The sequence below is a fragment of the Phaseolus vulgaris genome, chromosome 10 (assembly GCF_051622355.1).
Source record: "Phaseolus vulgaris cultivar YP4 chromosome 10, ASM5162235v1, whole genome shotgun sequence".
NCBI classification, from domain to species: Eukaryota; Viridiplantae; Streptophyta; class Magnoliopsida; order Fabales; family Fabaceae; genus Phaseolus; species Phaseolus vulgaris.
Genome location: NC_143507.1, coordinates 31,956,026 through 31,981,216, shown reverse-complemented (window position 1 = coordinate 31,981,216; position 25,191 = coordinate 31,956,026). Strand labels below are relative to the sequence as shown.

The window sequence follows — 25,191 nt, the reverse complement described above, 5'->3', positions numbered from 1 at the left end:
CTTTGAGTTTGTCTTACATATAGTATTCCTTTTGCAATTACCTTTTCCTTGCCTCCTAAACCCCAAACAAAAGACTTAGAAGAAATTCTACATTCCATTCAAGAACGCTTGTCTTTTGTTCAGGTACAAATGGAGGAAAGTCACACCTGTTAGACAACCATGAAGACACATAATGATTCTATTCAATCCACCCTTATTTTTCTCATGGATCAAATTCCATCCACAACCCACGATGAACACACAGTTCACCCCCTAACGACACCCATTAAAGTGGCAACCAACAAGCTATCCCTAACAACCCCCTCCCTTTATCCAACAACCCAAGTTGCAACTAGCCTTCTTTGAAGGCCCTAAACCTCTAGATTAGCTCTTCTAAGTGGAACAATGTTTTTCTTTTTTATCAGATTCCACCTGAATAAAGGGTTTCTATGGTAGTTTTCCACATGAAGGGAGAGACTCTCAGCTGGTTTAAATGGTTGCACGAAAACAACCTTATCACAGATTGGACATCCTTTACTCGCGCCTTGGAACTACGTTTTGGACCGTCCACCTATACTAACCACCAAGCAGAATTATTCAAACTCCAGCTAACCACCACGATATCAGATTATCAATCCCGTTTTGAGAAATTATGTAACTGTATAGTTGGACTAACCCCTAATATTATACTTAATTGCTTTATTTTGGGACTCCAACCTGAAATTCGCAAAGAACTCTCTATCCTCAACCCATATTCGGTTTCCCAAGCCATTGGTCTTGATGGTGTGTGCCTTCATTGCTGAATTGTTTCCTTAAATTGTTGAGAGGATTGGCGGAAGCTTGATGGAAGGAATGGAACAAGGATGGCTCCAATGGAGCTATGGATTCCTTGAAGGTGCATGAAGAGTAGGGAGAGTGATTGGTTGAGCCATATCACTTAGAGAGGTGAAGAAGAAGACCAAAGGTGTCTAACCTAGAGAGGTTTAGACAAGAGAGTGAGAAGGCTAGCAACTTGGTAGCATAACACTCTAAAATTGATCTTATTAAAATGAGAGTCAAGCACCTCCTTTTATGGTGGAGAGGTCCGATCATGCCTTACACGAATTAAGTAGGAAAATTCAAATGAAAAGGGTTTGAAATTGGCGCCTAATTGAAGTCACATTGCAAGCAAGACCTATGTGTGCTTCATGTGACTCTTATAGATTTAAATGACCGGCTGAGGTTAATTAGGAGTCTTTATGAAACCTTAATTTAACCTAGTTTGGTTTTTAGATGCCTAATTTCAGCCTTAATTCAAATAAGAAAAATTACACTTAAACTTCCTACTCTACTTTTAGTAAGAAAAATTAAATTCTACTTTAGAAAATCTGCACTAGGTTATGACATTTTTGAACATATATAAAAGGGTGTCTCTGCCATCAGTAGTAGAGTCTCAATCTTCTTAAATCTTCCTTACTACCATTGACCTAGTGGTTGGTCCTGAGCTGAGCCTTCTGCCATCAGGTCTAGCCAAATTAATAGAGTACAAACATCATGACTCCAAACCTAGACCCTACCATATTTTTACCCCCCAAACAACCCATCCTACCACTAACTCCCCCATATTGTCTAGCAACAAATCCATTGTCTACCCCACATAAATCATCCCTTGCTCATTAAATGCCTCACACCAAACCAATTGCAAGAACGTCATGCACTAGGTTTATGTTACAATTGTTATGAGACATTTACCCTAGGGTATAAATGCACCACTTCTCGTTTTCTACTTCTCTTGGACGACTGAGACCCAACCTCGGAACCCATAGACAATCCACCTACAAACACGGAATACCTGAACACCATCCACTTTCATCTATCACCCCAAGCCCTCACAGGCAACACATATCCCAAAACTCTAAAATTCATTGGCCTAATCCACAACCTACATGTCACTGTTCTCATAGACTCAGGCAACTTCCACAACATTCTCCAACCTTGCATTTCTCACCACCTTCACCTACCCATTACATTAAGCCCACCCTTATCAATGATGGTAGGAAATGGTGCCTTCATACAATTGCAAGGTATATATCCCTTGGTGGACATCTCTCTACAAACTTCTACATTCACCATTCCTTTTTACCTTTTACTATTGAAGGAGCGAATATAGTTTTGGGTATTGAATGGATGCGCATTCTCGGGCTTATTCAAGTAGATTTCTTTATACCCAACATTGCTTTCACCCACCAGAACCAACAAATCACCATACAAGTTACCACTACATCTACCCCAACTTCAACCACCTACCACCAATTCTTCCAATACTTATTCACCATCTCCATTGCGTCCCTTCACTTGCTTTCAACTGATAACACCCCAATTCCACCAACGTCTTTGGAATTTGACCTACATAACCCATCATCTCCATTATGTTCCCTCCCTTTTCCCATTCAATCCATTCTCCTACAAAACCAAACAATCTTTCAGAAGCCCTGAGGTTTACCGCCACCTAGACCATATGACCACCACATATCCCTTCTCCCTCATACCCCACCCATTAATGTTAAACCTTATCGCTATCCCCACTCCCACAAGGAAATTATAACTCAACTCATCTCTGAGATGCATCAAGAGGGTACCATTAAACCCAACACAAGCCCCTTTTCTTCCCGAGTGCTCCTTATAAAAAAAAGATGGTACTTGGCACTTTTAGTCATGTCTTTTGGCTTGACTAATGCACCTTCCACTTTTTAGGCAACCATGAATGACCTTTTCTATGACGGTTTGTCCTAGTGCTATTTCTAATATTTTGATTTATAGTCCCAATTTGCAGGATCATATTCTGCACTTACAGATTATCTTAGAAGTTCTACACACTAAGAAATTTTTTGCTAAGTTATCTAAGTGCAGTTTTGTCACTTCTCAAGTAAGTTATTTGGGTATCATTTCAGTTGAAGGAGTAGCCTCCGATCCAGAAAACGTTATTGCCATGGTTTCCTCGGTATAAATGGATTTTATAGAACATTTTTCTATCACTATGCCACTTTCGCCGCTCCTCTCACCAACTTATTACATAAACAAAAATTTACATAGAATGTCTCGGCTCAAGAGGCCTTTGCAGAATTAAAATTACAGATATCTCAAGTTCCTACAATACATATACAAGACTTCACCCTGCCATTTGTTGTTGTTCTCGCCTGCTGACCTTGGTCAAACTTGGAGGTGGGCTCCGAGTTAAAGCGACTTTCCTTAGTGTTATTGAATCGAGATGAAGGCGTTTTGTGACGAATGGGCTCCACCTGTTGATCACACTCTGACGATCAAGTCAGTGAGAGCATTCAAACTATAAAGTTTGTATCAGTGTAAAATTCTCAAAAAAAACTTACCTTTACTCGGGGTCTTAAACCCTTTTATAGACATTCCTTCAACAATTTCATCAACACAAATATAATTTCATCAATAAGAATATTTTGTTAATGTATAGCTTTATTTTTCAAGTACAATGCAACATTATTCCTAACAACTTTTATTTACATTGAATATATATATATATATATATATACGCTTAATTACTTCAGTTATTCACCATGTTGTTTCGCTTTTAATTACCCTTTTAATATGGACTGTCAAGTATCTGGGCCGGCCTCATGACACATTATTGGGCCCATTATTCACCTCAAGCCGAGCTAGGTATCCTTCAAATGGGCCTTCCTAATCGACCTATTACACTCAAGTGCTTGGGTCGAAGACCCAAACTCGTCCGTCCAGTACAGTTGTGGAAACATACGAGTCCGTAGTAGTCGTGGGGGTCATGCTCAGCCAAAAGGGGCATCCGCTATCTTTCTTCAACAAGAAGATGTGTCCAAGGCTCCAGGCATCATTAGTGTATGTCCGAGAGATGTTTGCAATCACAGAATCAGTTAAGAAATTATGTCATTACTAGTTAGGCCAACACTTCAAAATAATTACAAACCAAAAAGGTTTAAATACACTTCAGTCCCAAACAATCCAAACTCTAGAACAAAAAAAATGGACATCAAAGTTACAGGGATATGATTTCCTAATACTATATCGACCTAGGAAACGTTGCGGATGCTCTCTCATGCCAAGACACAGGGTGATGCAATCCTAGCCTACATTGTTATGAGTCTTTTATTTTGTATTTTGGGGTGCGAAATTTGGTGGGATTGGGTGGCTAAAATGGCTGAAAGAAATTGTGAAGTTTTGGTGTATGGAGAATGATAATGAAGCTTAAGAGAGGTTAAACCAGCTCCTAAGATGTTCCTTGCTAAAACACTTAGAAATAAGGCTAGCAAAGAGTGAGCTAAGAGACTAGTTGAGGCGAAATTTTGGCAGCAATTTAGTAGTCTATTCAAAACTAATTTACGAGGAGGCTAGCACTTGTATTTATAGTTCTTTGGGCAACCAAGGTGCAAGCTTTAACCCTAAAAACTTTCCACTCATAGAAGGACAAGTGACTCTCTCTAATTAGAGCAAATCCTCTCAAATTAGAGGTTGACAAGTGTCCTCCTCTAATTGGAGAGAATACTCTCCATTCCCATGAAGACAAATTTCCTTTTGACATTGGTGGGAATCCTTTCCATTAAGGAGATGACATGTGGACCTTCATGCCTTCCTTACCACTCCATGCTTTCTATTTACACTCTAGTAATTTATTTGTGCACCGTAGATGTTCTAGAGTTGAATTGGGTCCAAGGAGGCCCAATTGTAACTCTAGCTAGATTCTTTATTTTTCTATTTACACCCTACTTTAATTAGTCCAATACATGACCCATGAAAATTGGTCCAATACATGACCCATGAAAATTGGCCCAAAACATGGCCCAAATACAAACCCAAAATAATGCATATACTACTTTGTACAATGTTTATAAAACTAGCTAAAAAATGGAAGAGTAGACAACAGCTAATTTTCCCTGAGATTAGAGTCTTCTGAGATCCTTAATGCTTCTAATCTTCTTAGCCAAATGTTTCGAGGCTAGATGGGTTTTCATCACAATACCTTTAATATTTCTTACATCATCGTCGCCAAACCTACTGCTATTTGAAGAGTTACATAAATGTTATTCTACCATAGAAGGCACAAAACTAGTCGACGCTTGCACTAAAGAACAACAAAACCCAGTCTCTTCTCAGTCTACTATTCTTTCGTTAGCAAGTGTTTCTTCCCGCTGCCAACAACTTTAGAAACTGCATTCTCCAAGAACTGCATGAATCTCACACATCTAGTCAATCCAGCACCAAACCGACTCTTGCTCGCATTGTTGTTGCATTCTACTGGCCATAGTGGACTAGAGACATCAAGAACTACGTTCAACAATGCCCAATGTGTCAACGTATCAAGTATCTACCAACAAAACCCCAAGGATTACTCCAACCGCTCCCATTACCAAATTAAGTGTGGGAAGATTTATCAATGGATTTTATAACACACTTATAAACCTCAATAGGTCACTTTGTCATATGGGTCATTTGCGACCGCCTCACGAAGTATGCTCACTTTGTGGCCTTACCCACACATTTCAATGCCCAATAACTCGCCAAGTGACTCTCAGTAGAGATTTGTCATCTTCATGGGCTACCAAAAACCATTGTCTCAGACCGAGATCCTCTAGTTCTTAGCACATTCTGGAAACACCTATTCAAAGCCCAACGCACAACATTTTCCTCTTACCATCTACAAACATACGGTCAAACAAAAGTCCTTAATCAGAGTTTGGAAGCCTACCTGCGGTGATTTGCTGGAGATCACCCTCACACTTGGTACCAATATCTCCATATAATGGAGCTTTGGCACAATACAACATATCATTCTACCATTGGCACCTCGTCGTTCCATGCTCTATACAGAAGACAACCTCCCACCACCTTAGATTTGTTACACATTCCACCCTCGGGCACCACCATCAATGAATTATTGCACCAACACACACTGGTTCTCCACACCCTTAAACAAACCCTTTACTGGACATGTCAATGAATGTGCGACCAAGCCAACCACCACCACTCAGAACGTTCTTTTAACCTAAATGATTGGGTATGGGTATGTCTTCAACCATATCGCTAGCATTCGATGAAGCGTTGTCCATGTTCGAAACTCAACCCTCGATACTCGGTGATGGAAGAGGCCCAAGCACAAGCCCACATGCAAGCCCACCAAAGGGTAGATTTGGGCCAACCATAGAGTTATGGCCAAGAGGATCCAAGAAGACGTTCTTTTACATGTTCAAATGCCATAAACTCTAGTGTAGAGTAGACTTTAATTTCTTGTCAAAATTAGCATAGGAACTTTATTTGTAATTTTCTTAGAATTAATTTTGGCACCTAAAACACCAACCTAGGTAAACTTAGAGTTTCTAAAAAAACCTCTAAATTTACCAAGGCCGGTCTAGAAAGCCCATGGAGGGGGTGAGCATAAAAACTAGACACACGCCTCCCCATGTGCTCATTTGTGCACCCATGTGCCATGTGCACCCATGTGCTTCACATTTACATTTCATTTGGCTAGCATTAGGGTTGCATTATGGTCCTCCTTAGCCTATAAAAGGAGGAGCCTACACCTTGTATTTTCAAGTTTATTGTGAGTAAAGTTATGCTGCCCATTTGTGCTCAACTTTGCTTCTCCCTAGAATCCTAGGCTCTAAACTTCAATTCCTTCATCTTTTCCCTTGGGCTGACCGAACCACCCAATAACCACACATAGCATGCACCTACAAGATCAACACCACTCCTAGGAGGATCTTGCTCACCTTCATTCATTGCTTCCGCCCCATTACTCTACATTGATTCAAGAAGAACTTCATGAAAAGCCATCATTTGGTATCATGAGCTTTGGTTCTTCAAGATGAGTAGCTCTTGGTCTTTTCAATTTTAGTTCTTCTTTATTTCATATTGTCATTTAATTTCCATACTTGTCTTGCTGTTTTTTTACATTTTAATTTGTTTGGTGTGCTTTGTGGAAGATCCAACCGAAGCACTCTTGTTCAATTGATCTTGAACAAGTTCTTGTGCAATTTGTGATAGGATTCCATACACCTTTGAGTTGCTATTTTCTTTTAGGCTTTTGAGTCTTTATTGCTTTCATTATTTGGTTCATATTATGCTTTGAGTCTTTAATTTTCTGAATCTATACATGTTTTGTCAAGTCATGTTCATCCATATTGTCAACAATTCATAGTAGTCCTTTTATTTGGCTTGATTGTTTCTTGATTTTGGGTCTCTTTAATTGCTTGAATCTGCTGTTCTTTGCTCTTTTGGTGCCTTTTTAATTTTAGTTTGAGTTCCATTTGTGTTTAGATCATACACAAATTCTATTTCACAAATTCTTTTGTGTCTAAACTTTGGTATCTTGCTGTTTTTGTTTCCAGTTTTCAGATTCCCCTGTTTTCACCTTCTCTGTTTTGGCTGTTTTGATCCAGAAAAATATTTCCACTAATAGGAAAATTTTGATTCTCTGGAATATGCAAGTTTAAAGTGTTATAGAAAGGAAAAAAAAAGAATTAGGTCAAAAGAAGCAACAGAAAAAAAATGATAAATCTTTTAAAATCAGAGTGCAAATCTGAGGCGCTCCAGCTGGCCTAACTGAACACCAAAATTGCAAAATTTATTAAAAAAAAATGGTGCATGTGTTTTGAGTGATTCCAAAGCCAGATTTTAGATAAGATCCTGAATATCTTGCATATCAAATTTCAGAGTCAAATTTTAAAAATACAGCTCAGCATAAATTGGGGAACAAACACGTTTTCTGGCCCACAACATTTTCCAGTGGTGCTGTTTTTTTTTATTTGGTCATCTAATCTAGTGCTTTTCTTTAGGAATTCTTTTGTGTGCCAACCTTTAATTGAGTACCTTTTATTTGTTGCTTTAATTTCTTGACTCTCTTTCTAGTTGTCATAATCTAAATCCTTTTGGTGGTACTGTTTTATTCGATTTAATTGTTTCTTGCTTTTGTTCTTTGACCTCTAATTTGGGTGCTGGAATTTCTTCTCTTCTTTGGTGCTTATGTGGATTGAAACTTGACTTGGTTAAGGTTTAGCCCTTTGATAGGTGCTGGAAATTGGAGAATCAAGACCTTCATTCTAAGGGGAAGACAAAGACAAAGCCGAAGCAAACTTTCTCAAAACACTACACACATTTGGAGGGCTAACAAGCAAAGACAACAAGGAAGTGCACTTAGCAAAAAGAGGATCAACAAAGGGAGTTTTCTTAATTTCCTTACAACTTAATTTTTGTTAATTACCTCTTAATTACGTTTTAGACGGTGAGTGTGTCTTCAAGGGCTCAAAGTGTCCAAGAAGCCTCACCTAGGGCCGACTAGTATAGAATTCTTAATTAGGAATTGTTAATTGTTTGTAATTGCCTTTTCTTTTGCTTAGTTAGTGACGCTTTGCATGGTTATTTTGTTAATTTTGTGTTAAACCGACTAGCTTTGTTGATTAGTAGCTTGCATTGTTTTCTTTCTTTGAAAATTTGATTTCTCAACTTAATTGTGTTCTAAGTGGTTTACTAAGAGAAAGTTTTGTGTGAAGACATTGAGGGATAGTTTTTGGCTAAGGCAAAGGCTTGGTATTTAAGTAGTCCTTTGTGACTCACCTCCCTTACCTGGAAAACTACCTTCTTTGACTTTCCTAAGTTTTCTCAAGGTAAAATACTTGTATACACAAAGCTTTAGCCATGTCTTCTTCTTCTCATTCTACAAAGTCTATTGGAAGTGAATTAAAATCTTTAAAAACTCTTTTGAAAGAAGTTTCACAAACTGTGCAATCAATTGCTTATAGACAATTGGAGAGTGAGACTAAACTTAATGTTTTGACTAAAGCAAAGGATGAGAAGTCTTACATTCTAAAAAAATTACCTTCTCATGCATATATCTCCAAAGATCATGATTCTTTTGGGGAGGGAAGCATTAGAGTAAATGATTATTATCAAGCACCCCCTAGAAGACATAGAAGAGATAGAAAAGAACAAGAAAACCCAAGAGGGGTTAGGGTAGACCAACCCCATTTCCATGGAAAAGAAAATATAGAAGTTTGCGTAGATTGGGAAATGAGGGTAGAAAAATTGTTTGCTTCCCATAAAGAAAGAAAGGAAAGAAAAACACAAAAGAAGAGAGGGGAAGTCGAAAGGGAAGCTAAAGAAAAAGAAGAAAAAGAAAAGCATGAGAAGACCCTTGAAGAACAAAAGGCGTGGGAGAAGAGTGTTCCTGCCCACAAGGTCATTCAACAAGACCAAAGATTTAAAAATACCTTTGAAAATATGTGTCTTGTTGAACAACCTCAAAGCCTTTCCTTTTGTAAAGGAACACTTGCAAGCCTAAGTGAAAAAGAAGAATCTTTAAAAGAAGCTTGCATAGATAAAGATGAAATAGATTATTTCTCATATGTGCTAGGATATCACCAAGTGAATGTCAAGTTTTTTATAAGCATCTACAAAAACAATTTTTTATGTGAAGTAATGCCTAAAGAAACTTGTCATGTCTTATTGAGACAACCATTGCAAAGTGTACAAATCCTTATAAACAATGGTTGTCACAACGAGACTATCCTTACACATAAGAGAAAAAGTCTTCATGAAGGAGAACTCATGGGACAAATTAGAGTTGATAAAACTCTAGAGCTTTTAAAAGGAAAACTTTTGTCTCCCATGAGAAAAGAAGTTCAAAGACATTACCTTAGGTACAATTCTTGTTTTCAAACTACACCCAAGGCAATGTCTCATGAACTCTATACTCCTTCACCTTTTGCAAATGATCCTTGGGAAGATATAAATTTCATATTAAAACTCCCTAGGACAACAAAAGGTTGTGATTCAATCTTCATGGTTATGGATAAACTCTTCTCTAGAGAATTCATACATCTTCATGGTTTATCTTCAAGCATAGTGTTGAATAGAGTTCCAAATTTCGCAAACCATGATTTGAGGATTTCCTTTGGAAAACTTGCAACTAAATTGCACACTTTAAATTCTTATCATCCTCAAACGCATGGTCAAAATATATTTGAAAATCTAGCTCTTTCTACTATGCCTAGAATAATCATGAAGTGCACACACAACTCTAGAGGTGAGCAAACATACCATAAAGTAGTTCACAAAACTACTTATATTTCTACTTTTAAAGTTATGTGTGGGTTCAATCATCTTTCTCCTTTTAAGTTGTTACCATCTTCTATAGGATTTATGCCTAAAGAGAAAGTAACCACAAATGAACATTTTAAAATACATAAGATGATTAGAGACCACACACAACCATTAAAAGAGAAACTTTGTCCAAGGTTGCCAAAACCAAAAGAAAAACAAAAATGGCAACCTAGTAAAATTAATTTGCAAACTAACACCTATGCCTTATTTGATTATTTCTATAGGTGGACGTTTGATCCAGGAGGACAAGCTTTGGCGAAGCAAAAGGTTGCTATCCGAGATCATGTCTGTAGATCTGAGGATAGATCTTCTCAAGAAGAAGGAGATGATGGACACCATCCAGCCACATCCATTCCCCTAGCCATGAAGAAGAAGAAGCAATGGATTTGAGGACAAATCCTTTTCAAGAGGGAGGGGATGATGGAAGAGGCCCAAGCACGAGCCCACATGCAAGCCCACCAAAGGGTAGATTTGGGCCAACCATAGAGTTATGGCCAAAAGGATCCAAGAAGACGTTCTTTTACATGTTCAAATGCCATAAACTCTAGTGTAGAGTAGACTTTAATTTCTTGTCAAAATTAGCATAGGAACTTTATTTGTAATTTTCTTAGAATTAATTTTGGCACCTAAAACACCAACCTAGGTAAACTTAGAGTTTCTAAAAAAACCTCTAAATTTACCAAGGCCGGTCTAGAAAGCCCATGGAGGGGGTGAGCATAAAAACTAGACACACCCCTCCCCATGTGCTCATTTGTGCACCCATGTGCCATGTGCACCCATGTGCTTCACATTTACATTTCATTTGGCTAGCATTAGGGTTGCATTATGGTCCTCCTTAGCCTATAAAAGGAGGAGCCTACACCTTGTATTTTCAAGTTTATTGTGAGTAAAGTTATGCTGCCCATTTGTGCTCAACTTTGCTTCTCCCTAGAATCCTAGGCTCTAAACTTCAATTCCTTCATGTTTTCCCTTGGGCTGGCCGAACCACCCAATAACCACACATAGCATGCACCTACAAGATCAACACCACTCCTAGGAGGATCTTGCTCACCTTCATTCATTGCTTCCGCCCCATTACTCTACATTGATTCAAGAAGAACTTCATGAAAAGCCATCACTCGGGACCTTACAAAATGCTTTGTCACATAGGCATCGTTGCCTACGAGCTCCATTTACCAGCCACCTCATGCGTACACCCAATCATCCATGTCCCCCTCCTCCGTGCTTTCAAAGGACCACATGTTACCACTGAACTTAACTCACCCTCTCACACGAATTCTAACTCTCAAAGACCTTCAAATCTGCAATTAATTCACTCACCTAACTCTCAAAGACTTTCAAATTCGCAACCAATTCACTCACCTAACTCTAAAGGACTTTCAAATCCACAATTAATGCATTCACCTAACTCTAAAGGACTTTCAAATCCATAATTAATTCACTCACCTAACTCTATGTGCCCACCACCCATCCCAACCACTCCCCAGTTGCCACACAAATCTCGTACTAAAGAATCCCAAATCCAAGACCTCGAACAAAACACTTCCCCAATGTTCCAAAATACCCCACAAACAAGTCATCCCAATTTCCCCAAATACACCCTCAGTCCCAGCCCAATAACAACCTATCGACCCAAAACAATCCAACCATTCACTTTGAGTACAAAGTGTTTGAATCGGCGAATGGTACTGTTACAACTCAACCCAACAACAATAGACCTAAACGTCAGATTACTCAACCCAAATAGATGGAGGATTACATTGTGTAATAAAAAAAGTGTTATTAGAAATCTTTTGAAACAATGTAAGGTCCATTTGGCCCATACAACTCATATTTAAGATTGAATTCAACAGTAATGAAGGACAAAGAATTTTGACATTACCATAGGATTCATTAGTCTTAGCATAACTATAGTGAGAGTCTAGCATTTTACTATTCACTTTATCACTTCTTAATTGGCATTCTATTATTTATATATTGTATTCAAACCATTGAAAAAAAAATGTTATTTGAATCATAAAAATGTTGGTTTGGATAAGTGGACCATTATAGAATGCAAACTTTTAGATTAAAGATTTGGTTATCTTTTAAAATTGATTTATTAAAAAATTGATTTTGAACCCTAAACCAATTTTGAACTTAATTTGAAAAATTCAATTAAAAATTATCACGCCACATAAATATGAATATCAATCAAATCCATTCAATTGAACATGGATTCAATATTTAATATAATAGAGGTTTGCCTAATAAATGTCTCATGAGTTACATAATAAGGATGATAGACAACGAGATCAGTAGATCAAGAGTTGAAATAATTTAAATTTAAATAATATCTAAGTGAAGAAAAAATGAATGGAATTTATCATATAATCATCTTAAAGAAATGATAACAAAGGGTAGTGAAGATGAGAATAAGTTGTTGATTTGATGGAAAAATTAAGATTGTAAAACTACTCAATCTACTACTAGTTCTGATAGAAGAAGTGAGTTTTTGCAATGAGAAAATGAAATGATAATAATGTGTCTTATAAGCATGTATTAGAGAGGACTATAAATAAATAACTTTAGGATAAGTAGAAATATAATCATAAGTAAATCATATGCAACCATTTATTCTTTTGTAAAAAAGTATTTAATGAATGTCATAAACATATAAAGATGTCATGGAATTAAAATGAAAAAACTATACATGGATAAGAATTTTGTTTGCAAAAGGATTAATAAAACATGAAGTTGATCTCTAATGTTAGTTGTGATCTTTAAATGTCATGCAATTTTATATGCTTAACTAAATTCTATTAAGTATATCATTAAGTAAGGGTTAAGTATTTCATAAAGTAAAGGGGATATTTTAGTAGTAAGAGAGATATTAATTTTGAGTTCCATTTTTCTAATTGATGTGGAGGACATTCTCATGATCAACTTTAGAAAATGAAAAACATCAACAAAGTGAAGAACAAGGAAAAAAAAAACACAAATCAAACAAAGTGTTGATGCCCATTAGATCTAAAAGGTTTTATTCTTTTCACTTTATCAACTTTTATTATCAACTTTTATTATGTTAATTGATATTTAGTATAGTAGTTCATATCATAGTATAAAAAAAAATTAGGTTGTTAATTCATTGTTTAATCAAATTGTTAAGATATTTTGTTTGAAACTAAAATTCCTTATTCAAAATATGTTTTATGTTGTACAATTGTCTTGGAATAATATTCTTTACTTCTTCGTATTATGTGTCATTATTTATTAAATTCTTTTTCTATTATCCTTGTATATGTTTCATTTGAACCTTTGCAACAAGATTTCAACTTAACATATATTTAATATAATTTAATTTTGTACATTCTTTAATTTCAAGTAGCTATTGTCTTATTTGATTCTTCTCACTCCATTACACTTATGTTGTTTGTTTCCATCGTGTTCCTGTTCACGACGAAGGAAGAGCACAAATCATGTGTGTTTGGATCCATGTGTGTGGGAGACTGCAAAGACGAAAAAGCGAGTGAGGGTCCATTTTGATTCTTCTCTCAACAGCAGAGAACGTTGAGTAAAGCCATATAGATGCATAGGTTTTTACTTCATTGCCCTTGGTTAGAATTGATTTTTCTACTCACCTTCATGTGAAAACTGAAGCACCGAACCCACTAAGACATTAACATGCAGAAGGGCATCCATGCAGAGAGCATCTTTGACTACTTTTGAAATTTTATTGTTTCAAAAGCTTGTGATCATGAAAGTTTTGTGCACCATTTGAGATTTCCTCTTGTAGAGACCTTTGTGCCTTTCTCCAGTTCCGTTGAGAGCATTTGAGAGCTTTGTTCACTCCCATTTTAATATTTGGTTTGTTTGAGAGAGCTTCTGTGTGTGAGGATCAAAGAAACCATTTCCATAAAATGTTTAAACTTGGAACCAATGCTTGGAGGTAAGCCATAATTGATTACCATTCTTAATACACATAACCAAAAATTGATTATGACTTCTTTTTAAGTGGATAATCGATTATAGGTATATTTTTTAAGCAATAATCGATTATGCAACACGTTTTATTACATGCATAATCGATTAACCACATATTTTCACTAAATAATCGATTATGTAGTGTGTTTATCTTGATCCATAATCGATTTTGCAAAGTATTTGAACCCATAATCGATTAATAATTGCATTTTTTGTTGTGCATAATCGATTTCTCCTATGTTTTTTAGCTTTAACTGATTATGGAGTGTATATATTGAGGTTGATAATCAGTTAAGGACTAAACTTATTTTCTTTGACTTAGTTTGAGGTTGGTAGTTACCTGTTGATGTTCATTTTAGGTTGATGTTGGTGTTGGTGCTCTCTAGCTCCTTTTACTTTTCCTAATCTAGTACGTTTGAGTTTTTTTCCTTCAATATGCATATGTTTATATTGTTTATGTTGTTAGTGATTTGTGTTTTTTTTTGTGAACATGGTTATAATTTTGTTTCCAGTAGGTATATTTTTAATTTCCATAACTACAACATTTTTTAATAATAAAAAATAGTATCTTTTCTATATATGATATACATTGATATTGATTTTGCTTAAAATTTTATAGTATATGTTTAATATTGAAAACATTATTGTTGTTATGTTTATATTGAATTTGTTGTTATGTTTATATGAATATGATTTTATGTATTATAATTAGTTATAATTTTATTTTATTTTTGTGTATTATAAGTATTTGTGATGGTAACCCTAATGCTTAAAAACCCTAATCCTAACCCTATTGTAACCATATTCCTAACCCTAACATTAACACTAAACCTAACTCTAATCATAACTTTAACACTAACCCAACCACTAACCATGATCCTAATCCTAATCATATACCTAACCCTAGTACTAACCTTAACACTATCTCTAACCCTAATCCTGCTTTAGTTTGAACATATGGATTTTACATAATTGAAGTTGTAATATTATTATTATCTTTTTGTTTTTGAACATGTGGATTTTACATAATTGAAGTTGTAATATTATTATTTTCTTTTAGTGTTATGTACCTTATGTTTAATTGTCACTCCTTTTGTTATTATTTTATTTTCTCATATGGTATTATTTTGTGAATGTAAGTTAACTTTTTTTCTAATATGTTTCAAGTTTACTATCCATGGCATCTTCATCGACGAAGAGGCAAAAAAACTCATAAGAGTAAAGCCCCAACAGATGATGTTCCAGTTCCTACTACCAAACCAATGGGGATTGAGGACGTTTTGTATTATTCGTGGTATTTCCGTTCGAAACGCCAGATGGTTGCATACGAGAAACGATATTTCAGTCTATGGCTTGGACTTGATGAATAAGTCATCAATCATGCTAGGGTGGAATCACCATTTCAAGAAGAAAACTATGAAGAAGTTGAATATATTCTCGGTAAATGGTGTCTAGCAACTTGGTAGGCATGACGAGCAAGATGAAGAAGCTAATGAATCCCCCATGATGCGCCAACGTTAAACCAAAATTTTTGGGCGGGATTCAAAACATCCAGAAAACTATAATGAGCATTAGGCTAGAGGTACACAAAATTAGACATGTTTGACACAGTTTTTGACCGGGCTTATCAAAGGATGGACTGGCTGGAAGAACGAATTAATCAGATTGAACGTCGTCAACAACAGTGATTATATTTTTAATGTGTTACTGTTATTTTTCATCCTAAGAATTAATTAGATTGAACGTCGTCAACAACCGTGATTGTATTTTTAATGTGTTACTGTTATTTTCCATCCTATTACATTTTGTCAGTTACTTATCCTATTCTAGTGGTGGATCTGAAAATAAATGTCTTTAATATTCCTTTTACTACATTTCAATTTATTTTGAAAAAAGTATTTTACTATTTTCAATATTACAATTCCTTTTATAACGAAAAATGTAATTTTATGAAAATTTTCCATATTCCGACAAGGATAACTAACTCGTATTTTTTTCAAAAATAGTTATTCAACGCTACTAGAATAATTTTCAAAATTTTAATTAAGTTAAATATTTGATTAATAATAATTTAATTTAAATATATATAATTTATATATTTTTAAGTGAAATATTTGATTAATAATATTATAATTTAAACAAATTTAGTGTATAAATAATTCATCTTATACACCTTGTTTGAAATAAATAACATTTTGACATGACATTCTATAACCAAAATATATATATATATATATATATATATATATATATATATATTGATTAGAACAATAGTTTTTCTCACACCTTTTTATAACATTAGAGGTTAAGGAACCTCTAGGGATCTTTGAGATAATTCTGTTGACTTAGTAGCAACAATTACACACACAATCAAACCAATATCACATAATTTTTAGTAAATAATTAAAGTTATATCTAAGTGAAATAAGAAAATCAAATCCTATATACATAGAAACAAAAGTTGAGGGAATATTAACAAAAGGAAACAAAAATAGAAACTTTAGCTGTCAAAAATGGAGATTATAAGAAGTTTTAAAGAATTTCACTTTCAACTCTTGGTGTTAGTGACAAAGCAATAATAAAGATTTGTGTGAGAAAACATGTTGTAAAGGATACTATTATTAAGTATTTAGTTTACTTTTCACAGATTTTGGGGGAAGTAAAATACAATTTTATTTCAAATAAATAATTTATAATAGTATTAAACAATAAATTAATATTATAAAATTGGAGAAGACGAGAAATTAAATTTTCATAAAAGTAGTATTTATTTGTTATATTTTTTATAAAGTTTTAAATGCAACATGTCGATAATAAACATGTAATAGGAATGTTTAGCAAGGGCATGGAATGTGAAAAAAATTCAAATTGCCCATGAAGTTAGATTTATGTGAATATATGGTTTTGTTCTATGCCTTTATAAGGTGTGGAAAAAATTCAAATTGGCCATGAAGTTAGATTTTTTTTTATTGTAAAGTCTAAAATATATTTTTGAATTTTATAATTTAAAATATATTCTAAATTATGAAATTCAGAATGCATATTTTGATATAAATAAGTATTTCAAACTAAAATATCAAACTTGACTAATTTATATCAGATTGACCTATTGAAAAGTGAGTTTAAAAGATGAAAGTCCTGCATTATATTTGACCCTTTTCCTCTCCCTTACTTCTCCATGTCTAAGCCTTCACTCTCATAACATTAGAACAATGATCATTCATTGTTAATTGTTCAGCAACTTATGAAAGTCTTAAGCACTTGCTTCTCTACACAAGCCCTTTTGTGTCAGTTGTTACTACTTTAACTACAACCACTTCATTGTTCTTCTGGTGCAATTTAGACTTTTTTTCACATCTCATATAGATACAAGAACAAACTGTCAAAATCGGCTTTTCCTTCCTGCACTATATAATTTGGCACCTCCTGCACTTTACAAATTTTTTAAATGTCTAAAATATCCTTGGAATTTTGATTTGAAACAAAGGAGTGCGAAGCTTGATTTTGGAAATTGGGTTCCGAAAATACTTTCCAGAATAAGAAATCTGGAATTTTAATTTGAAACAAAGGAGTGTGAAGCTCTTTCTTTGTGTGTATTTTGTTTTTTGCAAAATGATTGAAGCATAGTAGCATGTAGAAAACTTTGAAGCATCATGCAAGCACAAAAATGACAGGAAGAAGATTCGTGAATTGGAAATATAATAATGAGAAGAATCATTGAATGTAAAGAACATCCTTCGTACTCTCTTTTCTTATCCTTCACTTCCTTGTTCTTCAATATCAAAAGTTGAGAATGGAAGGTGATAGTCAAAATCAATATATCCCTTATTGTTTGAATTTCCTCACTTGATTGATGAAATACCTACTGAAATTTAATTAAGTATGCCAAGTGTATGACTCTTAAAAACCATCACTAACATCGAAAAGTAAATGCATAATGCTCACTCAATATCCCCTTTTTCATCAAGAAATACACTTATTCATGAATGAAGAGTCATTTCATTTCTTCATTCCCTATAGATAAAGCAACTAGTGATGAGGTGAAACAACTTATTCCTTTTTTAGAGAAAGAAAGTTCTTTTCCACCACACTTGTTAAGAATTAAGATAGATATTCAAAAGGGTGTCATTCTTGAGTGTTCTATTAAGAAAACCAACACTCCAACTACAACTAAACAGAAAACCAACAGTCCTTCAAAACCTTTGAATCCTTGACCATGTTCTTTTCCAGCGGTGCATTTTAGGTAATGAGAGGGTTGAAGTGAAGATGAGGAAGCTGGAGATGATCACTTGGAAATCTTTGCAGCCAGTTCTCTGACCAGCTTAGCAGCTACCATGGCAGTCATTCCATCGACAGTATCGCGTTGAGGGTTAAATTCGACCACGTCTCCGGCAACAACATCACCTTCAAGATTGTGCAGGATGTTGAGAACATCACGGAAAGAAAGGCCTCCTGGTTCTATGTGAGACACTCCTGGAGCAAAGGCTGGATCTAGACAATCCACATCTATTGAGATATATACACCTTTAACACCTTCCCCTAGTTTCTGCAAAAGCAAATCCCCAGGTTTGCATGTCACAAAAGCACTAAATCTCAAAACAGAAGATGATATTAAATTCCATCAGACACAATATTTTTGCTTGAAACGAATCCTCCGGCGGAAACAAATGCACACAAACCTTGCATATTGGAGGCATACATAGGATACAGAAAAGCAGAAAAATCAACTCTCCAATGATGGTTATAATTGTTATTATCATCAAATAAAAAGTTGTTCATCCATGTAAAATGATTGAAGTTTCTTAAATATTCAAACATTTCAGTGACAATGTCAACAGATACCCTCACCCTTCCTCAATTGCAGAACACAATTTGATTCAGGTGGAAAGGTATCACTAAAAAACTGCCAACTTCCCGAATGTTTCCTAAAGGTGACAACGTTAAGGAAATATCAATTGATCAGTGAATACATTCCAACATGTATGACTATGCCTTGACATCAACCAGGTAGTCAATATGGATATAATATATAAGGTTTATAAGTCATGCTTGATAGATGGAGAGTGACATGAAATAATGTGTAGGTATGTTTGTGTTATATAAAAGAGGAAAAGAGGGATAGAAAGACCAGATTTTCTAAGAAGTGGCGATCTCTTGAAAATGTCCGCATTTCATATTGCTCAACTCCAAATTTTTTGGCTTGTGCACGCCCTTCAGCTGTTATTGATCTTATACCAACCTGAAATAGATTGATGAGTTAAAAGCAGCAAGAAGAATACTAATATATATCTTGCAGAACAAAGATGAAGAATGAAATATTTACTATCATCCACGACACGAGGAAGAGAAATAATATCGGATATTATATAAAACAGAAAAAATTACATCAACTTAACTACTGAAACAAATTAACAGCAAAATTTGCAGACTAAGATATAAGTCAAAGAACCAAAGCTAAAGAGATCATGCCATCTGTTCTTGCCCATCATTTATCAGATAAATTCACTCCAAGAGACATTCATTTCGATAGCATGGTTGAATATACTAAACTAAGTTGAAAAAAAAAAACATGTTTGCTTAGTAAAGGGTTCTAGGGAAATCAACTAACAAAGTGTTCTATCTACTTTCTGGTCAAATTACACACTTTCAGATAATCAATAATTGATAACTGTGCAAAAAGGAATCATAACAATGGGGATTGGATTCCTTCATTTGTGAAATCAGATGCGTGAAGGATTAAGCACATCATCTATATGTCCTACGCCTATATTGGTTGTCATCTTTCAGTGGTTCCTGATGATCACATCTTGATTCCTGATCAAGTTATATTTAACATCTAAACAAAATCCCACCTATTTTACAAAAAATAATCAAACAAAGTGCATAAATTAACAGAATATAAACGCTAAATGAGATGAAAGTTATCGAAATGCCTTAATAAATTAAACCATTTATGTTACAGACAAACATAAATCTGCAAACATCGAAGAATTGCCTGCAAAAGTCGCCGAACATAGTCACCCTCCATGACTCGAGCAAAAGAAGAAGCATGTGAATAGATGTTTCCTTCGAAAGCATCATAGTTATCAGGATGTGCATCAAGATGAAGAACATCAACAGGCCCTCCAAGCTTCTCCGAGACAGCTCGGATAACGGGAAATGATATTGAGTGATCACCACCTAAAACTAAGGGGCGTAATGGATCCTGTAATAATGTAGACACTGTGAGAATTAAGCAATTCGAAGTTCAAACAGAAAGTTATCAGATATGAGAATATAAAAATTTATGATAATTCAAGTGATAGTAGATTTGATGGAAAGAATGCCATTATTTTCACACACAAAAAACCTAAAACAAGTCAATTTTTTGGAGAATTAAATCCAATAATGAAATACAAGGACCTTCAAAGATTTTCTCTTGTCATGTTACACATGGATCCTTCCCTACTCATGTTCAACAATTGCCAAGAAGCCATTATTCATTTCAAACATATTTATGATTGTAAGTTTAACTGGTTAATCTGGATTGAAGACCAGCAGATCTATCTCTGTTTAAAGACCCAAGTAAACGCAGTTTTCTAAGATCAATATACCAAATTCATCAAACAATCCTTGATGAAAGTGAGCTTTCAAAACTAATGCCAATACTAAACCTAAAACATAAGCTAATAGTAACTAGTTACACCTGCATTCACACTACGAATGACCAGCTTATAGAAACAGTTGTAGCATGTAGAAAAGGGAGCATCAGTTGTCCTCAAATGCAATTCCATAATTATAATTTAATTAATTACAAAGTCCTCAAACAAAAAATTGATAACAAGAACACAAGATAAACAGAGGAATATGAAGCATAAAAAATCATTACTTACATACTAGGGTAAGATACAATCAAGCTACCAAAGTACTAGAAAAGTAAAACACTTAAAATAGTTTTTCTTTTTGTCACTTTTTTGCAATCTTTATCGAATGTAAATCATTATGAACTGAAAATAATGAGGAAATATAAACAAAAAATGAAGAAATGACATATACTGCATGTCGTGGGACATGTGATTTAATAATTCCAAATAATGTTACAGTATTCAAATCACAAGCTCACAAAATTGAAAATTTACCTCATCCATCACTAACTTTACAGATTCCCCAATTACATTCATTAATCTGTGATCATCTACCCCACAATCTCGAATTTCTTGAATTGGAACATCACCAACATCAGTTAGAACCCGTGCATCTTGTAACTCCTTGCCTGCATAATCAGAATCATCCTATTATAAGCTACATATTATCATAATCTACCAGTAATTGCAGACCAAAAACAATAATAATGAGGGCACTGTGAAGTGACATTGCAAGTGATCATATATCCCATGAAATAAGTTGCTTCCATGACCACTGTAGATTCACAGACAAAGAATAACTAGATACAGGTGAGCAGGCATCATTACAGAACTCCATGCTATCCTAGGAGAATACAACCAAAAGAGAAGGGAGGTAACTGAAATCCGAACAACATAAAATTCCAGAAGTTTTAACAACATAAAGAGATATCATCCATAATTTCAAATTTCCAATTGGATGAGTTTAGCTCTTGAATTGTATACAACGATAACTTGATGCAAATAACCAATTACCATTTGAATGAGTTTACAAAGCAAACTTTAACCTGTGCTAAAACCAAAAACATTTCCAAAGATTTCTACTATCCAAAGAAAACCATATGACTATACCTTCCTCAGTTGTTGAGTTTGTGCTACCGCACCAAATGGCCTCCCTAATGCGAGGAGGTGCAAATGCAGGTCCTTGAAGGAAAGATGAATTATGTCCCAAAGGAACTCCAAGAAGAGTTGAAGTTGCTTTAGCGCCTCCCAAAGCACGCACAAGTTCTCCCTGGAGAAAAAGAGAACTCCCACATTTACATTACTTTCATACACAGCTCAAACAAAATCACTGAAATAAAATATAAAATTGTGGGACAAAAGAAACAACACTAAACAAACACAGATTCAGGAAAGAAGGATAAAAATAAATATGACTTGCCTTTAGCTTCGCTCTTTCTCGAATAAGTGTAAGTGAAGCATCTATGACACCACTTTGGCCTTTCTCTAGCATAGCAGCAGATACTTTTGCTGCATTTAGTGTTGGCATGCTACGGATGCCTCTACGTATTATAATCGACATCTCTGTATCAAACAAACAAAACAATTAATATATATATTTAGAGGACAAATATTTATACCAATTTTACTCATTACATACTAATGGACTTTTTATTGAAGAGAAATGAACAGAAATTTGCAAAAGTCAATTCATACTTTAGAGTGTATTAGTGTCAATGACACCATATACACATCCAGTATACAGAAATGCGGTAAATCAAGGGACCATTCAGTTTTAGAAAATATTCAGTAAAAAATATAACACATTATTTTCACTTTATTTTTTGTTCTCAATAGTGTCTATAGGAGACCAAAAGAGCAACTTTTTAATATTTCAAGTTACTTGTACAAACTTTTGAACATGGGAAACAAAGTGAAAACATGGTGACATTTAAACGATTAAAAGTGAAAGCAAATAAAAACAGAAAACATTTTTCCCAGATCAAACCTCTTCTCAACCTAAAACCCTAAACCCAGGAAACACAGACATGTGACTCAAGCCACTGGCATACATCATACAAACAATCTATTCAACCTCAATGTTGATCAGAATGTTTTTCTTTTATTCTTTCTCCATATTAAAACCAAACATATTATCTATTTAGTTGTTGACATTAACATTAAATAAAAGTAACATGTAGCAGCAGGAACATACACTAAAAAATGAACAATACAGGGAAGGAAAAATGAGTATATGAATCATGTCTTCTTGAAGCAATATATATGAAACCAACATGCAGAAACAAGAACTATTAGCGATCGGAATTAGAAAAACATTCCTTTTGCTTTGTTGATGCACTATATTGATTATACAAGATCATATGCTTTCAAATGCAAGTGTGATCAAAATCCATGTAAGTACGAGAGCGAAGAGTTTTATAAACAAGTACTCAAAATTTCTTTAACTTGGACACTTCTTCCAGTAGAGTATAGGAGTTGAATACTCCAACCTATATAAGTATTCTCCAAGATTTACATGACATCATAAGATTCTAATGGGCATCATGTAGGAATTTTCGTCATGGAGAGTCATAAAAACTTAGTCTTGAACAATCAAGCCAGGCAGGATCATTTGGGCCAGGATTTGATTCAACTTGAACAAGGACTGGCACCTTTCCAAGAGAGAAAGGGCAGGGTTGTTTCGAACAAGCTGTAGGAGGTGTTCTAATCGAAGGGTTTCACACAAGGAGACAAGTAACGAGTGTACAAAGAACAAAAGAGGCCTAAAAGTGGGATTTTAAAGGGTATCTGAATCTGACTTTGCTGACAAACAGGATAAACATCGCTCGACAATGATCCATGAAAGTAAGTTTCATTGTTTGTTCTCTTACAGGAACAAGATGCCAACCTTTTTTAGGAGGCCTAAAAATGGGGTTGTTGTTAAGGGGTACCCGAATCTGAGTTAGTTTACAAACAGAATAAACATGGCTTGACAATGATCTATGAAAGTAAGTCCCAGTGCTTGCTCATTGACATGAAATGGTACCACACATTATGCAATAATAACAAGAATCAACAATTGAAAGCTTTAATTTTTTTCATTATGATTTATTGAAAGGCAACAACATTCAGTGGAAAAGTTTCTCCTAAGTCCTACATATATAAAAAAAAAAAAAAGTGGGAACAAGCAAAATTTTATGCATGTAGATATTGAAGGATTGAGTTAGGGCTGATAAACAGAGAGAATAAGAAGAAGGGGCTCACCGTTAGTGAAGAAGATGACGTGTGGTTTTAGTCTGAGAAGGTTCAGAGTTTTCGCGTCACAGAGAGAAATTGTGTTGTGTTCTTTCTCAGCTTGTGTTTTGTTTTGTGTGTAAGCACCGAACCAAATCTGCCAACTCACCAATCACGTTCTTGCATCAATAAAATGATAAAGTGTCTTATTGTAAAAAAAATGTGAACTGCATGTGTTTTCATTGGCTAAGAAAAACTTTGATTTTTTTGGGTGAGTCAAAAAAAAAAGGTTGCTCAGAAGAAAGTTTGAAACACCCCAGAAGGTGAAGAGTAATTGACCCATCAATCACCAGAAGCTTCCTCACAGCAACCTTGCAATGCACCAGCCGGGAATCGAACCCGGGTCTGTACCGTGGCAGGGTACTATTCTACCACTAGACCACTGGTGCCACTTGTTTCCTATCATACATAACATTATAATATAATTAAAATATTAATGTTATTTCTTAATTGCTTTAAAGGAGGGAAAAGTTAATAGAAAGTGCAGAAGTAGCTTTCTTTTTTGTGTACTTACCCAAACACTTGCAAAAATGTGATGAGGCTGTCAACATCATGAAGAACAATTCTATAATTTCACAAATTCCGGAAAGGTATATTTCTACTTTTTATTTGTATATTAAGAACTTAATGTTACCAATGATTCTCGGATAAAAAACAAATAAACTTGAGGACCTAGATTTATCAAAAACCGCAAAAAATGACTTTCTCTATCGCGGTTAAGATACCTTAACATATAATTGTAACTGAAGAAAGTTTGAGGAGTTATATATATATTATTTATCAAATTGTAAATACTGAATAATCAATTATATATTTGTTTGTTTATTTTCACTTTGGTTATTGATTTTTTTATTAAAAGATTCAAAAATTATAAATATACATTGATTTCAAAAAGAAAAATCAATAAATACTAATATGTTGATATTTTTTATATTTTTTACCGATTTGAATGTAGTAGATTTCTCTTTATTCTTCCTCAACAATTAGATGTTTACATCTTTAAAAATTCAACTCAACTTTCTAAAAATATGGAAAGTGTCTTAGGGTAGTGTTTAACAAATTTGGGAACATTCTAGCAACTTTGGGAAATTGTCTAGTAAGTATAGGGGACAATCTAGTAATTTGAGATGACTGTCTAGCAATTTTAGGGGATTATTTAGCAAATATGTTCAAGGGATTATCTAACAACTCTAAAAGTGTCTATTAATTATGGAAA

General features: G+C 34.6%; 1 protein-coding gene and 1 non-coding gene across 2 annotated transcripts; both read right to left on the bottom strand.

Moving 5' to 3' along the window:
* Positions 1 to 17,880: 17,880 nt before the first annotated feature.
* ARGAH1 (arginase) lies at positions 17,881 to 24,348 on the bottom strand. The gene is made up of 7 exons (XM_068622119.2): positions 23,946 to 24,348; positions 22,119 to 22,265; positions 21,813 to 21,968; positions 21,198 to 21,331; positions 20,075 to 20,284; positions 19,208 to 19,318; positions 17,881 to 18,625 (listed from the first exon to the last, which is right to left on the bottom strand). Exons 2-7 carry the CDS (start codon positions 22,261 to 22,263, stop codon positions 18,365 to 18,367), a joined length of 1,017 nt encoding a protein of 338 aa, XP_068478220.1. The 5' UTR covers positions 22,264 to 22,265; positions 23,946 to 24,348; the 3' UTR covers positions 17,881 to 18,364.
* Positions 24,294 to 24,364, bottom strand: TRNAG-GCC (transfer RNA glycine (anticodon GCC)). The gene has a single exon. It is a non-coding gene; the product is annotated as a tRNA-Gly (tRNA).
* Between the last annotated feature and the right edge of the window lie 827 nt (positions 24,365 to 25,191).